Raw genomic sequence first — 15,421 nt, 5'->3', positions numbered from 1 at the left:
AAATAAAAAAACAATAAAAAATCTTTCTCTCCGTTTAAAATCGAAAGTACTGACGATCAAATAAATCATCAATAATCCAAAACTTTTCTCTTTAAATTGCATTCCACCAATGCCTTATGAATCCGTATGAACATAGTTATAAATGCAAATAGGTAGCTACAGAGACCCAGAAAATGTCTACCTCCACAAGTCTCTACTACTTTTTTTCGTCCGTATGTCCGGCTGGTGTATCGGTTCACGATTTCGCACGCGAAACACGTTTGTACGCCTTAGAAGCCTCAATATAATCGAACTCTACCATAATGGCTGAACGAAAAGAAAATTCGTAGCAAGGAGCAGCGGTACAAGGTGCCAATGCATGGTAAAGGTGGGGGAGCGTACTAGAGAGCTTCTTACGATTCACCTGCAATGCTTTCGGGTTCCCCGTATAAATAGACACTTGCTCGAGCCAATTCACATCAGTCACCGAACCGAAACTGTCGCGACCTCGGGAGTATTTGTGAACACTATCAGAAGCGCACCCTCGTATTCATCATGAATTCTAAGCAAATTATTTTGGTGTTGTGCGCTGCCATTGCACTCGCCACTGGACAACCAGCAAAGAATGAATTCTGGAAAGGCACAAGTATGGATGCGATGGTTGAGCAAACGAAAACTGAGTGTGCTCAAAAGAACGATGAAATTTCCTGCATGAAATTCAAGGTTCTAAATCTCCTCGACCAGCTTTTCCGTAAGGATAATTTCAAGGTATATACTTATTAATTTCCCTTTTATTACCTTTAATATCTACATTATATATATATATATATATATATATATATACACAGTATATCATTGATTTTATCCGGTGTACGGTGGTACAAGGCTATTGCAATATTATTATGTAGAAATATTTATATATTTGAAGGTATAGATGAGGCATTGGTAGTTAAAAGACGCCAATTAGCTAAAAATTTTTGCCTATTATTGCTCTTTATTACTCAAACTATTACTCATTTATTATTTTTATTTAATTATAAATATGCAATCGATCAGTAGTTGATCGAGTCCCGTGAATACTCAATTATTGATGAATATTTGGAAATGAATAAAACGGATTATTTAATATTAAATATTTGTCTAAATATTTGATAATGTGCATAGATCTGGTTGCCATATAGCCTCAATATTAATATTTTATTGCAAATAAATCGAGGTACTGTAATATGTCACTTGTTTGAACGTTTGTATGGTATTTTTCACAGGTTTCCGAGACCGTCGAAGTCACTCGCAACTCGCACCCCGCTGACGAATTGTCCGGACGTAGTCTTTTGAACGATGGCTCATTCCTTGAGACGCTTCGCACCTATCTTACTTCTCATGACGTAACCTTCAAGTTGCCCTTCGAATCATCCGTTAAGGTGTCCTCTCGCAATATTGACGATGACGAACTGAACTTCGATGTTAAATTCGGGCAAGGTCGTGCCGTCGAAGCCCGCAAATCCAAACTGAAGAAGGTCATCATCCCCATTCTTGTATTTGTTCTGCTCAAGGCCATGACGCTCATCCCCCTCGCCATTGGTGTACTCGGACTGAAGGCCTGGAATGCCCTGCAGCTCTCTTTCTTCAGCTTTGTTGTTTCCGTTGGTTTGGCTATATTTCAACTTTGCAAGAAAATCGCCGCGGACGGACATGCCGCGCCGATTGCTGCCCATGGCCCTTGGGAATATCAAGCAGCTCAGTACAGATCGTTCGATAATACACCAGAACTGGAATCTGCTACTGCCCAAGATCTTGCCTACTCCGCTTATACTCAGGCTTAATTGGATTTAATATCTCGAGATCTTTATTAACTTTTAAGGGCTACGCTGAGTCGGAGACCACGAACTTTTGTAAAATATTCTCTTCCTATTTTTATCCGTTGTCTACTCTTGCACTTTATTTAATAAATTATTTTATGCAATGTTACGCCTTTTGTTTTTATTTTCTGTTCTATGAATCTTTGTTCCCATTAGAATATAAAGTAACCTATTATGTCCAATGCATGAAACAATGAGCAAATGTGTTAAATGTAATCAGCTCTATTATATCTATTATCTTTTGCATAATTCCGACACTATTAATGCATAATTATGTACTTATTAATTTGAGTATATAAATCAATAACTAATGTGTAATAAATAATTTTGAATGAATATTATTGCATTAAAATGAGGCTTAGAGATAAATTTGAGATTTTTCACAAATATCATACTCTGTTCGTCATTATTCCATAATAATTTAATTAAATTTTAACACTTAATTCCCATTTAATAAAGAATTGTTTCTATTATACATTTCAAATTTTTTAATAAATTTTGATTAACGTATTTAAGCATTAAATAAATTATAAATAGGATAATTTAAAAATCAATGGTATACTTAAGAGTAATATATTTTTACGATGTTAAATGCAATTTTCTTATATTGATTTATCAATCCTAAGTGTATATTAGAAATGTATTAATAAAAAATGTTATTAAAACTTGTAATAGAACTATAAATCAATTCCTATGCGCTTACGATTATTGTTATATTAATTTATTGTTTATTATTGTCTTCTATTTTATTTTAAAATTATTTGGCGGAAATTAGTATCTTTTATAATCAATAGCTAAATATGTTACATGTATATACAGTTATTATTAAATATTATTTACCTTTTAATCATTCATTAATTTTTTTAATTTATTGATGAATAGAGCAATGCATTTATGTAATGAAAAATCTTTCAAAAAATTCTGGATTAAAAAAATTTATTAAAAATTCATCTCTATTCTATGACTTAATTGATTTTAAGCTAATAACTGCAATATTTGATTTTTTCATAACTTTTAAATATTTCATATTTAATTGGTATAAAATAATTACCGCAATCTTAAATTTTACATTCACATTAGGATTTATATACCAAGATTGGCGATTAAGTTAATATTATTTATATAAATTATTGGGATATTTATTTGAAATATTTTTCATTGTATATTTGATATCGTTTTTATAATTTAAATATTTTAATGAGAGAAAATATTTAACAATACAGAGTGCAATCTTTATCTAATTTGGAGTTGAAACTAGTCATAATAAAATGATTTATATTATTATTTTGTATTTTTTATTGAATAATTGAAATTTGCATTACACATTCTTTTATTTACTGTAAACATTCCTTGTTAATATTAGTTAAATTATTTTACGAATATTATTGTAAATTTGATAATGAATATTATTGTAATCGTGAGAATTGAAATTGTATAAATCGTGCTCTTATAGAATATTGAAATCATAAATATTAATGAATAACATAATATTAAAAAAAAAATTATCATAAAATTGCTCATTATTTATTTTTAAATTAACTGAAAATATCTAAGCATTTGAATTGAAATAAAAATACGTGATTGGATTAACAGTTTAACCAAAGGTTATAAAATTTCTTAAAAATAATTTCTTCCGTACTTGCCCTATCATAATAAACATAGACTATAGTAAATTATAATTGCATTCCACATTACTTTTTAATGTAATAATTTTTAATAATTTACTTGTAATTGAACTCAGAAGATAATTTTTCAAATAAAATTTGCAAATAAGTGTATCTGATACATAATAAAAATACTATAACAAAAATAAAAGTCAAATACATTATACTTATTTGTGAAACTTCATAATCAAAATGACATATGGAAACTTCAGCGATGAAAGTTAAACGGTTAAAAGATAAAATAGAATATTTTATGGAACCAACTACTCAATACTATCGAATAGCATTAATTATAATCCGTGTAAAGCTACTGTGAGTATAAAATAAAATTTCTCAATTAATAAACAGATACTTGAACTTTAATGGGGAAAGGGAATTAACCTACAATCATAAATTCATGTAATCCGAAATATCTTTTATTACATATATTTATTGTAAATTGAAAAATTTTATATAATTTTTTCTTTCGCTCAATAAATTCACTTATTAATTGAATTAATATAAAATGTGAATTAAAAAGTTTAATAGTTAGCTTAATAAACTGTAAATAAAACAGGACGGTATTTTATTCTGCAGTGTTGTATGCTAACTGAGAAAAATATGAATAACTTTTGATTTCATTTTTGCTCCGTCTTAACTAACCCGTTAAAAAGAAATATTTCTACTAATGGTTAGGAAAGTGTCATAATTAACATTGCAAATTTATAAAAAAAAGAAAGAAGCGTTTGCTGTATGAAATGATAAAATGATGTTTATGTTTATTTATCAATTTTTAATTGAGCTTCCTTTAATTTTTTCTTCCTTTAATAATATTAAAATCTCCCGTGGTACTTTTGATAAAAAGCGTACGCGTTCTTATTATATACTGACACGCGCGCACACTAGCGCACGAGGACAATTAAATCTTTCCGATTTGTGGTTGTTTATGATAATGTCACAGGATATCGACGATAAACAGACAGAAGTAACAGCAGACGCAACTGGCGTGCTCAAACGCCTGTCACACATCATCCATACCAAGCGTTACCTTTGCGCGCAACAGTTCCGTTTCCCGCCGCATGCCTGCACTCATACGCCTCAGCGCGAGTGAAATTTAAATATGATTTTACTTCTATCGCCGATTCACAGCATGTGCGACCGAATAACATAGATATTTCGGTTGGAGCGGTGGCGGCATTGGGTGTTGAGGGGCAAATTAAATAAAAGGGTCGGGCCACTCCTCTACCAGTCGCAGTTCGATCGCCGATTGTGTCTCTCCGTCAACCGCGTCGGTAGCCAAGTACCACTGCTTACACAAAAGGGCGAAATAAAATTACAAAATAGTAAACAAAATTTTTTAAATTATATCAAAATGCGCTCCCTAATGGTCCTTGGTTTGCTGGGACTGCTGGCGAAAATTGCTCGAGCCGATGACTTCCTTACAAATTCCTTCAATGATTGCATCGGTGCGGATTCTTGGTCCTCCTGTCTCAAGCACGAGGTCCTCGCTTATCTGGATGAAAAATTGGGTATCACGACCGAAGCCAGATCACTGGATAGTGTGGATGAAGCACTGGTTTCACGTGCCTTCAAGTACCTGAAAACTTTCGAATACGGCGTTGATCTGCCGTTTATTGATGGTCGGCTGAAGTATCGGCCGGGCAGAAGTATCGCCGATCTCGATGTGGAATTCAAGAATAGTGAGGTAGCAACCTCTCAAGCAAGAGGAATACTAAAAAAGAAGCTGCTTTTGCCCTTTTTACTGCTGTTGAAGTTGAAGTTAAAAGCATTGATGCCAATTTTCGTAGCGATCATTGGATTTAAAGCTATGAAGGCGTTAATACTTTCTAAATTGGCGATTCTCTTAGTGATTGGGTTCATTGCGGTACAATTCTTTAAAAAGGGAGGCATGGCTGCACCCATGGGTGAGTGGCAGTTCTTCAATAAATCTATAAAATGATTGGTCGATTTGTTAAAAGTGCGATGTCCATCTACTTTTACCAATTAATTCATTATATTCGATAGAATTATATTATTCTGTCATTTGTAGTCATTTGAAGTTACTATAGGCCCGGTCTTTAGAAATTAAATAATATTTTTTTTAATTAATAGTGCGGACGTTGGACTGATTTAATGAATTTTATTTTCTAATTATTAAGATATTACACACACGTATTATACACAGTATTTAATTGGTACGTGTTTACGAGCTTAAAATATATAATCAACACTGTACAATTTATTACGATGATAATGAATATATTTACATCATTAATATACTTAAATTTTACTTTTAAAATTTTCATAAAAATTCAGGTATACTTTACTAAAAAATTTCATTTAACGACAATATTTAATGATCGACATAAATAAGCGACAATATCTTTTATTACCAAACTTACTGAAATTATTTCTCATTCTATGTGCAATTAAACCGATAATTGTTATTGTAATTATACGGCAATGAAACTTCGATCTTTTCGAAGCAGCATTAAATTTTTCATTATTTGCACAGGAGTAACGATGGAGCCAGCTCCGACATACGGCCTTCCTCCTATTACAACGACGACATCCGGTTATGAGCCGGTTAACACATGGGATGGTAATGGCCCTTATTCACGTATATGGACACCAAGCAATGGACTTGAATCGGCGCAAAATCTCGCCTACAACTACTACTCGGGTAGTAGTTCCAATTCGTATGGCGCACCCTCGTCATCATCCTCCGGCTCATCTTCAGCCGCCACGGGAAGTTCCAGCGTATCGACGAATTATTAGGAAAATTTATTATATTGGCTTATCAAGAGGAGACGGAGAAAAGCGATGATTTATTGAGAAAATAAGATATTCCGGAATAAAGAAACTTTCCGAATAAATATGATTTCAGAGTTCTGAGATAAATGTTTATTTGTATGAAATAATGATAATAATATTCATTTACGAAATATTGAATAGTTAAAAAAAAAAAGTACCGAAAGAGTATAATTATATATTTGATAGTTATTAAATTTTTCTGAAATTGACTGAAATAAATTTCACTGAAATAAGAAATTATTCATAACTTAAAATTTTAGACTAGTAATTATAGTAATCTTATTGTAAAGGTAAAATAATAATTTATATTACGTTCATTTATGACTATGCTAATTTCTTATTGTAATTTACAATTGACATAGATATTTTATTACCGTATTAAATATTGTTAATTATTTATTTTAACAAATTTAGTGTTTTATGTAATGCGAATAATAGGATAAATTTTCTAACGAAATATCTGGTATTCAATGGATAATAATATATTTCATTATAAATGTATAAATGTACCTGTATTGAAATTTCAAGGTTACTATTAATTATTTATCTAGTAAAATAATTCATCGATAAACGATAAAAGATAATTAGTAATTTTTTCAAACTTATGGCAGCACTTGTTTAATTGACGTGTTGTTATATAATTTTATACTACTAGTAATATGTAACCGGCAGCCGTTTATCTTGAAATATTGAAACTTGACAATTCGTTCATTATATTTTGTAACAGATTTAAGATTCTCATATCTTGTCTACAGCTAGTCCAAAGAAATTTGCACCAAATAATTTATATCATGTAAAATTCAAGCTTTTAACGTCTAACGTTTACATAGTTTTTGTTTGACAATGAAACCAACTCGTCCACTGTATTTACCTCCTTCCTTACTCATATACAAAGTAAATATTCATTATTTATCGTCGACTCTATACATTTGGTAATAAATTTATTTTTTATCAATTAATTGGTCAATTATATTTACTACCTGAATATACAATCTAAACATCAAATAACTCTTAAAAGTTTAAAACTAAAAGTATTTATTACAAGGATAGTAACAAGGATGGAAATGTCGATAAAATTTGTAAAAAAAAATTATATAAAAAAAAATTATATAAAAAAAACATAACTCTTTACATTAATATTAAAATAAAAAATTAAATATAATTAAATACACAAACGAATTCTTCCATAATATTAGAAAATATTACATTATATACCTAATAATAAAATATACTAATTATAAAATATATCAATAATAAAATACAATTATTTTTATAGATAAATATTTTTAACGTCAAATTGATTAAAATCAATATCAAAATCATCAAATCAATATCAAGATCAAAAATTAAATCAATTTTATAGTATTATAGAAATAATATTGTACTATAATTTGAGAAAAACATTAATACAAAAAAACGTAACAAAAGAGTTGATAAAAATAAATAATTTTAAATTTTAATTAACACTTCATAAGGAATAAAACTATTTATACTACATGTTTATCATATTATAAATTCCCAAGTAATATTTCCAATTACAATTTTATATTATAAATTATATTTGGATTATAAAGTAATAACCGAAATATTCATAATTACATATATGAATCTTCGTTGAACTATACATATATAAATTATGTATAAAAATAATGTAATGACAAATAATTTATAATTATTTAAATAAATCTTTGCAATTGTTATAAATAATTACGCAACAATTTATTTTGATAAGATGTTGCTAAATAAATCATAAAAATTAATCAGGACAAATATCTATAGATAATTTTTTTATCATATAATTGTTAACTATGAAAATGCGGAATGAAATAAATAAAATATTACAGAATTTTTTTACAAATCCAACGTAATGACTTATTCTAATAACTGACTTATAAACATTCTTGCGTCCATGTCTAATTAAATTTGTTTATTTAAGTTGGATATGCATTTAGTTTTTTAAAGGGACAATCTATAATACTTTTAAGCACTAACTTCATTTCCAAATATTAACGCAAATATCCCTTTTCTATTATGGGTTACGAAACATATTAATAAATGAGAGTAGTAAAATTCCGCTTGAATTATAGCCATTTTCATCAATTTGAAAATGGCTTTAAATGATCGTTTTATATAACAAAAATTCTATTTCATTTCACGTTCATAAAACGTCTCGACATTGATCGATACTATTATTACAAAATAGTCGTTATAATTATTAGAGATTTCTCAACTTCTTCATTGCTCTGTTTAATTTTTGATAAATAAACCATGGAGTTTGAATATTTAATATAATAAATTGAAAATTAGAAAGATGAATTAAAAATAAATCCATTCGTAAAAATCATTTTTCGGTAAAGCTTGGTTATAATTTATAAATATTAAAAAAAACTCTTAAAGTTCTTTTTTTATATTTTAATTGATTATAAATGCATGTGCTTTACGATACTTACGATACTTCCTTTTAGAAAAAAGTTTATTCGATTAAAACGAAACTTTGATAAAAACATAATTCTAGATATAGTTGATTATAAAATTATAAAATATCATTTAAATTATCATTAAATTCACCAATATATATATATATATATATATATATATATTGCAACAAAAATAACAAAAACAACAATAATAACAATAATAATAATGACAATCATAAAATAATAATAAGAATGATATTCGGTTTAAGTATCTTTATTAAAGTGAATAAAATTTTTATAATAAATAGCGATGAACATGATAATCTCTAAAATATATTAAGTTTCTATAATCGATCTAATGAAATCTAGATAATAATAAACGTTAACGAATACATCTGGTTTACCTATAGCACATGGTAAAACAAATGAGGAAATGCCAATAATTTTTTGATTGACTACAAATGCACTACCGCTATCACCCTGAAACATTTCGAAATAAGACTATATTAATAACAATTAAATATATTTTTAATTATATAAATAATTAAGTAAAGTAAATTAACAAATGAATTAAATTATAATTTAACACCATAAAATATAGTAGCTCTCATTTTTTTAGTAGCTTACCAAACATAATCCAACACCTCTTGTGAAAACTCCACAAAATTGTCCATCGTGTATGGAAAAAAAGAATGCCGATTTACAATAAAGTTTGTTAAGTACTTTCATTACAGTTTTTTGCAGATAATCAGAGAAAACAAACATTGGATAAGTTAATGATCCCCAACCACTTACAAGACCAATGGATCCAATTGGAATATCCTCAGTTGGGAGGTCTATTTTATTTTGATGACTATTAAATGTTAGGGGATCTTGCAACTAAAATGATCAAATTATTTTATTTCTACACATTATTTTAAAGTCTTCTGAATATAAATTAAAAGTAACTAATTGCATTATTATATTATTACAATAGTATTGTATTCGATCAATTTAACAATAAATATATTCAATTATACTTTGGTATAAATTTACCAATATTATTTGTACTTTTAAACTGCATTAAAGCTACGTAACGTAATAATTAATAGATTATCAATTGATACATTTTACGGATCTTTGGTATTTTAAAAATTTAGATTGTTTTAAAGTTACATTTTTTAATAATTATTATAATAAACAACTTCAAGTGTAGAGAAAATTAATTAATGATTCTAAAGAAACTTATCTTTATACATTTATATTATATATATATATATATATAACATACTTTGGTATACTTTAAAAATTTTATAATTATTTAATATAATTAAATAATACAACATTTTAAAAAAAAATTGCTAGACATACCGTAACAACAGCAATATCATGCACGTAACTCTCATTCCTATTTATAATTCCAGTGTATCCAGGATGAATATGGATACGTGTCAACTTGTAATACCTGTCGCCTACAGACGATATTGTATTGCTTCCGGCATAAACTACTATTTCGTCACTGGCATGTTCCATTCTTGCAAAACAATGAGCAACTGTGAGAACATGCCATTTAGTAATTATTGTACCAGCACATCCAAACTGATTAGTTCTTAAAACCCTCAAAGACACTTGGTGTGGAAATTCGAATATAAATGCAGGTTGCCCACCAATAATTTTAACATTTTTACTGAATGCAACTATAAAAAGTTAATAATTATCGGATATTAATAATTATATATATTTCTTAATGATTAGCGATTAAATTCATAAATTATTTTGAAAACATATTTGATTTCAGTCAGATTAGAAAACAAGACTTATATGAAGAGGTGAAGAGGTAAACGAAAATGTTAAGTGATAAAGTAATCAAATAACAAAAGTTATATATACAAGTTATATAAATAAATTGATTATCATCAGTATGGTTTTTCATATTAGATATTTTTACAATTTCGCATGTACGAGGATACACACAAAATTCTATAAATACAATAATTAGTGAATTTTAAATTTTATTTACTCTACATTGACGCTACTTAAGTTAATCATTAAATGTATATGTTTCATTAACTTATTTGTTTCTTCTAATAAAAACACCTTTAGTTGCAAGTAAATGTAAGAAAACATGTTTTTAATGAGCAGCTAAATTCAAATTCTTTAATTAATTTTAAATATTTTTAGATAAATTTTAAATTACAATTTTTAGGCGTAGAATTAATATATAAAATATTGATAAATTTTTAATTGTTTTCAATAATAAATTTAAATACATTTTATTACATAAATTGTTTATTTAAATTTAATTTAATTTCTTTTCGCTCGCTACTTGCTAATCGATCTCGAACATTAATGCGGTACTTTCCTTATAACACATTCATAAATAGGTCAAAAGAGACAAAGTATATATTAAACGAATATATTATATTATATTATAACGATAAAAAAAATGAAAGTTTTTCAATTTTACAAATGAGAGCCTTTTTTAATTCAATGATGATATTTAGCGAACATAATGGCACCAGTTTCTAGTGTTTATATGAAAAATTTGTGCTGCTTGTAGTACATAAGATCGACTTAAATATTTAGATTCTTAGCACTTTTATAATATAGAAAAATTGTGCACATCCGACTATATCGAAACTCAAGTTCTCGGAAACAGAAATGTGCGATGAAAACTGATATACAGGATGGATACTATAATGGAATAGATGTGCGATAACAAAAATCAGCGAGCATGAATAATCGATGGAGTTCGATTTTGAATTATTGGCTTCCGCTCTCCGGAATTCTGCGTTTTACAAAAGAAGGTACTAATACATTTATGCATCACTCGATTACGCATTCGAAATCACATTTGCAAACATTCTGTTAGAAACTCATACATACTTTTGCGAATAGGAGCATTCACTAGTACGCTTTTAAGCAGTCGACATTTACAATGTATCGGATTATTTATATAATTATATATGTATAGTCTTATACATAAATAATTATATTTAGTATTTTGATATATATATATATATATATATATATATATATATATATATATAATACGCCCTCTAAATAGTCGATATATTTCAAGGAAAACTAATATTTTGTAGAATTTCAACATTTTCAAGTGCAAAGAAAAAAGCACGAAAAAGTGATGTTTTTATAAAATTTTTAAAATATATGTATGATATACTTAAAAAAATTTTTACCAAAATGATACTAACAATGAAAAACACAATTTATTAACTATATTTGACATTAAAAAAAAACAACAAAAAAAAAAAAAGAACAGAATGAAAGAAACTCAAAATATTAAACATGTAATGATTCACTGAAATATCGCGATATTTTTATAGCAACGTGGTTTCCAAATATTCTAGATACCTCAACGTCGATATTAGATTCCATTGGGAAATAAAGTTCGTCATACCACAGTGAGTGGTAAAAATAAGGTTAGAATAAGTGAAGAGGAAATCGAGTTATTTACATATGATGAAGAGAAAAGAATCCTTTATTCAATCTCCGACTTAATTTTTAGTCCCTAGAGTTGCCATCGCCCGTCAGTATCAGCACTCTTTTCGTCCTGTGCATGCAATAAACTGTAGAAATTCACAAATAATAATAAATAAATCTCCATCTTGTATAAAAGATTTAGTAATTTGTTTAAATATTTAATTTTCCATGATGACAGAACCTATTTAACATCGTGTAAAATGATCGGGAAATGGTATAGAGATGTTGGCGCTTGTTCAAGCATAAAACAAAATAACACCAACATCTGGACGGCTATTGGAATATATGGGTAATATGGAAGGAAATCACAGTTTAATAGTATGTACTCATTTAACGACACACACAAAAGCACAAGTTGCATAGAGCTTGGTAATAGTCAGACGAGTAATGGACTAATGGAGAAATGGATCGGAATCAGCCCAACTGATGGCACGTCGACTTCATACTTTAGGATTGTAGCCTTAAGATGACATTGAGCCAATTCGAGGTCATACACTAGTATTTGCCCGTTATGATCGCAATCATAAAGAAGAAGATTTGCCAGCTGAGACTGGGGATGCAAGTACAATTTAACGGCATTATATAAATGGCTGTTTTAGTTCTTTCAGTGCTGCCTAGTAATAATGTAAATTATTACTGGCATACGAAATTCTGAGCTTTAGGTAGTAAATAATTTTAAAATAATTTTGAAATATTACAATTTATTAATAATGGCTTTGGACATTCTATGTGTTGAGTGCTAATTTTAGTCTACATTAAAAATAACTATATTTTGATTAATCATGAAAGTGCAAGAAAATATAATTTGAAATAAAATTTTGGTTATGAGTTATATGCGGTATGATGCACACAAGATGTGTTTGCTCCCTATTATGTTCATGGAAATAAAATATACCTTGACTCAAGCATATCTTAATATTTAGAATATTCAGCTAATTCTATTGAATTTGTTAACATTTTCAAACTATATACATTATTAAAAAATTAGATATTAAAATAGAATATATAAAAGTAAAATGTTATCGATGCATTGCCTTCACTTGTCTCAATATTTAATTCTATTTGTTTTCATTCTCTTCATTCCCTTAGAAATAAAGAAACGAATTAATGGAACTTTTAAATACAAAGCAATAGTATTGCATTTGAGAAAAATAGTTTAGCGTGAAAATACAAAATACGAAAAAACAACAATTTATTGTAATTGAGTCTGTGATGGAATAAAGTTATTTATATTTCAACTACGATCAAAAATCTTGAAATCATTGTATGGATTGTCATACATAAGCAAAAAAGTCCATGCAAAAATTACAACAGTATTTTCCATAATTTTTCCAAAACAAAATGAATTTAAAACAAATTTACATGATAATCCAACAACTTAAAACCAAATTCATTTAAAAATTAACATGTATTTTCGTAATTCAAGTACATAATATACACAAATATAATATTAAAAATTATTCTAATCGATATTCATATTATCAATTTTATCCAATAAAGAAGATTATGCGATGATTCGAACTCAAACTTTACAATATCCCAAAACAACCAATTGTCATTATTCCAACAACTAATTCTAACATGCATTCGAAAATTAGTTCAATAATAATAATATGCCAATGTTTATATATATATATATATATATATACAGCATATATATATATATATATACAGCATATTGCTAATCATAAAACATATGCAAAGGATTTCTATTGTATTTGGGGTATACGATGTTATAAAATACAAATATATTAACAAAACTAATAAACTAAACGCAATTAATGCATTTTACCTGAAATTATATTATTAATTGAGCCTCAAATTTTGTTGTTTAATAAACATGATTAAAAATTATTAGACAAATATTTTAATATTAAAATTACATTAATCTTAATTGTGATACAAATATCTTTATATTTATATGTTTTAATATAAAAAATATATATGTATTACCTACTTAAAAGAATTTTAACATTAGAATTTGTTTCAAATACCGAATAAAATTTGTCGTTAATTAACAATGATATTCAATAGTTCAAAAATTCGTTAATTAAAAAAATTCGGATATATTATGTAAATAAAATACTCTTTTATTTATTGAGAACTGAAGCGAATGGTAATAAAATTCATAATGATTACAGAAAGAACTGTATTGAACGTTGAATTGAGATTATCAGATTTTTCATGTATAAACTACAATTAAATTTATTCTATTGTTTATTGACTATTTATAGAGATTAAATAGATTTTCTGTTATAGTTATCGAAACATATTTTGTATATGAATCTTATGGCTTAACGCGATTATGTAAATTTCTAGAAATTGTGCCATACAGTTTTTTTAATCTAATGAAAAGAAAATGTAAAGAATATTAAATTTAAACTCTAATATAAAAGCAATATTGATTATAATTATTATTAATATTTCTAACGATCCGTTGTTTTGAAGAATAATAGTGGACAAATATCTATAGTCTGTTAATACATGTACAACTATTAATTAGTTCTTGACAACAAATTTTTTAAAAATTAGGAATTAAGCTACTTTCCTCACCGTATAATTATAAATAGTTGAATTATTTATATAATTATTGTCTTTGTAAACCAATAGATATAATAAACTAAAAATATGCCATTGTTTATGTTATATATTATTAAACAATGAATTATTAAATTTGCCATCCATTATAAAATGAAACAATAAATTTATCGATTGATAATTACAGTTTAACATACCATCATTTACCAGTAAACACAAAAAGGATAATACGGCAAAATTCATATTAACGTCAATAATAATAATCTATTATAATAATAATCTACTACTTCAAGTATAGAGATTTTATTTTTTAATGATTTTATACGATTTCATTTGAAATACAAAGTTTTTAAAGTTTTTTTTTTAAAACTTTTTAAAAGTTATAATTTATACTGCTTTTGAATCATTCAATGTCTATAATTTTATATATCTCGATATAAAGTGATTCAAGCTATTTAACAATGAAAACCCCAATTGTGTCTATAACATAAATTAGTAGATAATTTACATTTAATGTGAAAAGTTATTACATGACACTAAACTGGATTCAAATAAATATATACTTTTCATCATGTATTATTTAATCATAAAACAGAGATAATACTTAACACCTAAATTTTGAATATTAATTTTCTAAATAAATATATATTATTTATTATTAAAATACACTTGTGGAATAGTTAAAAAA

The 15,421-nt window shown here is 26.9% G+C and overlaps 3 protein-coding genes across 3 annotated transcripts; 2 read left to right on the top strand and 1 right to left on the bottom strand.

Moving 5' to 3' along the window:
* Positions 1–453: 453 nt before the first annotated feature.
* On the top strand, positions 454–1,947 carry Osi19 (DUF1676 domain-containing protein Osi19). Its single transcript, XM_011506840.1, has 2 exons — positions 454–747; positions 1,245–1,947. The coding sequence occupies exons 1-2, from the start codon at positions 535–537 to the stop codon at positions 1,800–1,802; spliced, it is 771 nt and encodes a 256-aa protein (XP_011505142.1). The 5' UTR covers positions 454–534; the 3' UTR covers positions 1,803–1,947.
* A 2,794-nt stretch (positions 1,948–4,741) lies between these two features.
* On the top strand, positions 4,742–6,351 carry Osi20 (DUF1676 domain-containing protein Osi20). Its single transcript, XM_011506839.1, has 2 exons — positions 4,742–5,406; positions 5,997–6,351. Exons 1-2 carry the CDS (start codon positions 4,854–4,856, stop codon positions 6,257–6,259), a joined length of 816 nt encoding a protein of 271 aa, XP_011505141.1. The 5' UTR covers positions 4,742–4,853; the 3' UTR covers positions 6,260–6,351.
* A 2,625-nt stretch (positions 6,352–8,976) lies between these two features.
* On the bottom strand, positions 8,977–15,025 carry LOC105367964 (chymotrypsin-2-like). The gene is made up of 4 exons (XM_011506838.1): positions 14,931–15,025; positions 10,063–10,388; positions 9,340–9,591; positions 8,977–9,192 (listed from the first exon to the last, which is right to left on the bottom strand). The coding sequence occupies exons 1-4, from the start codon at positions 14,974–14,976 to the stop codon at positions 9,049–9,051; spliced, it is 768 nt and encodes a 255-aa protein (XP_011505140.1). The 5' UTR covers positions 14,977–15,025; the 3' UTR covers positions 8,977–9,048.
* Between the last annotated feature and the right edge of the window lie 396 nt (positions 15,026–15,421).

Source organism: Ceratosolen solmsi, unplaced genomic scaffold (assembly GCF_000503995.2).
Source record: "Ceratosolen solmsi marchali unplaced genomic scaffold, CerSol_1.0 scaffold6, whole genome shotgun sequence".
Classification (NCBI taxonomy): domain Eukaryota; kingdom Metazoa; phylum Arthropoda; class Insecta; order Hymenoptera; family Agaonidae; genus Ceratosolen; species Ceratosolen solmsi.
Note: the sequence above shows the minus strand (reverse complement) of the source record. Positions and strands in the feature narration are given on the sequence as shown.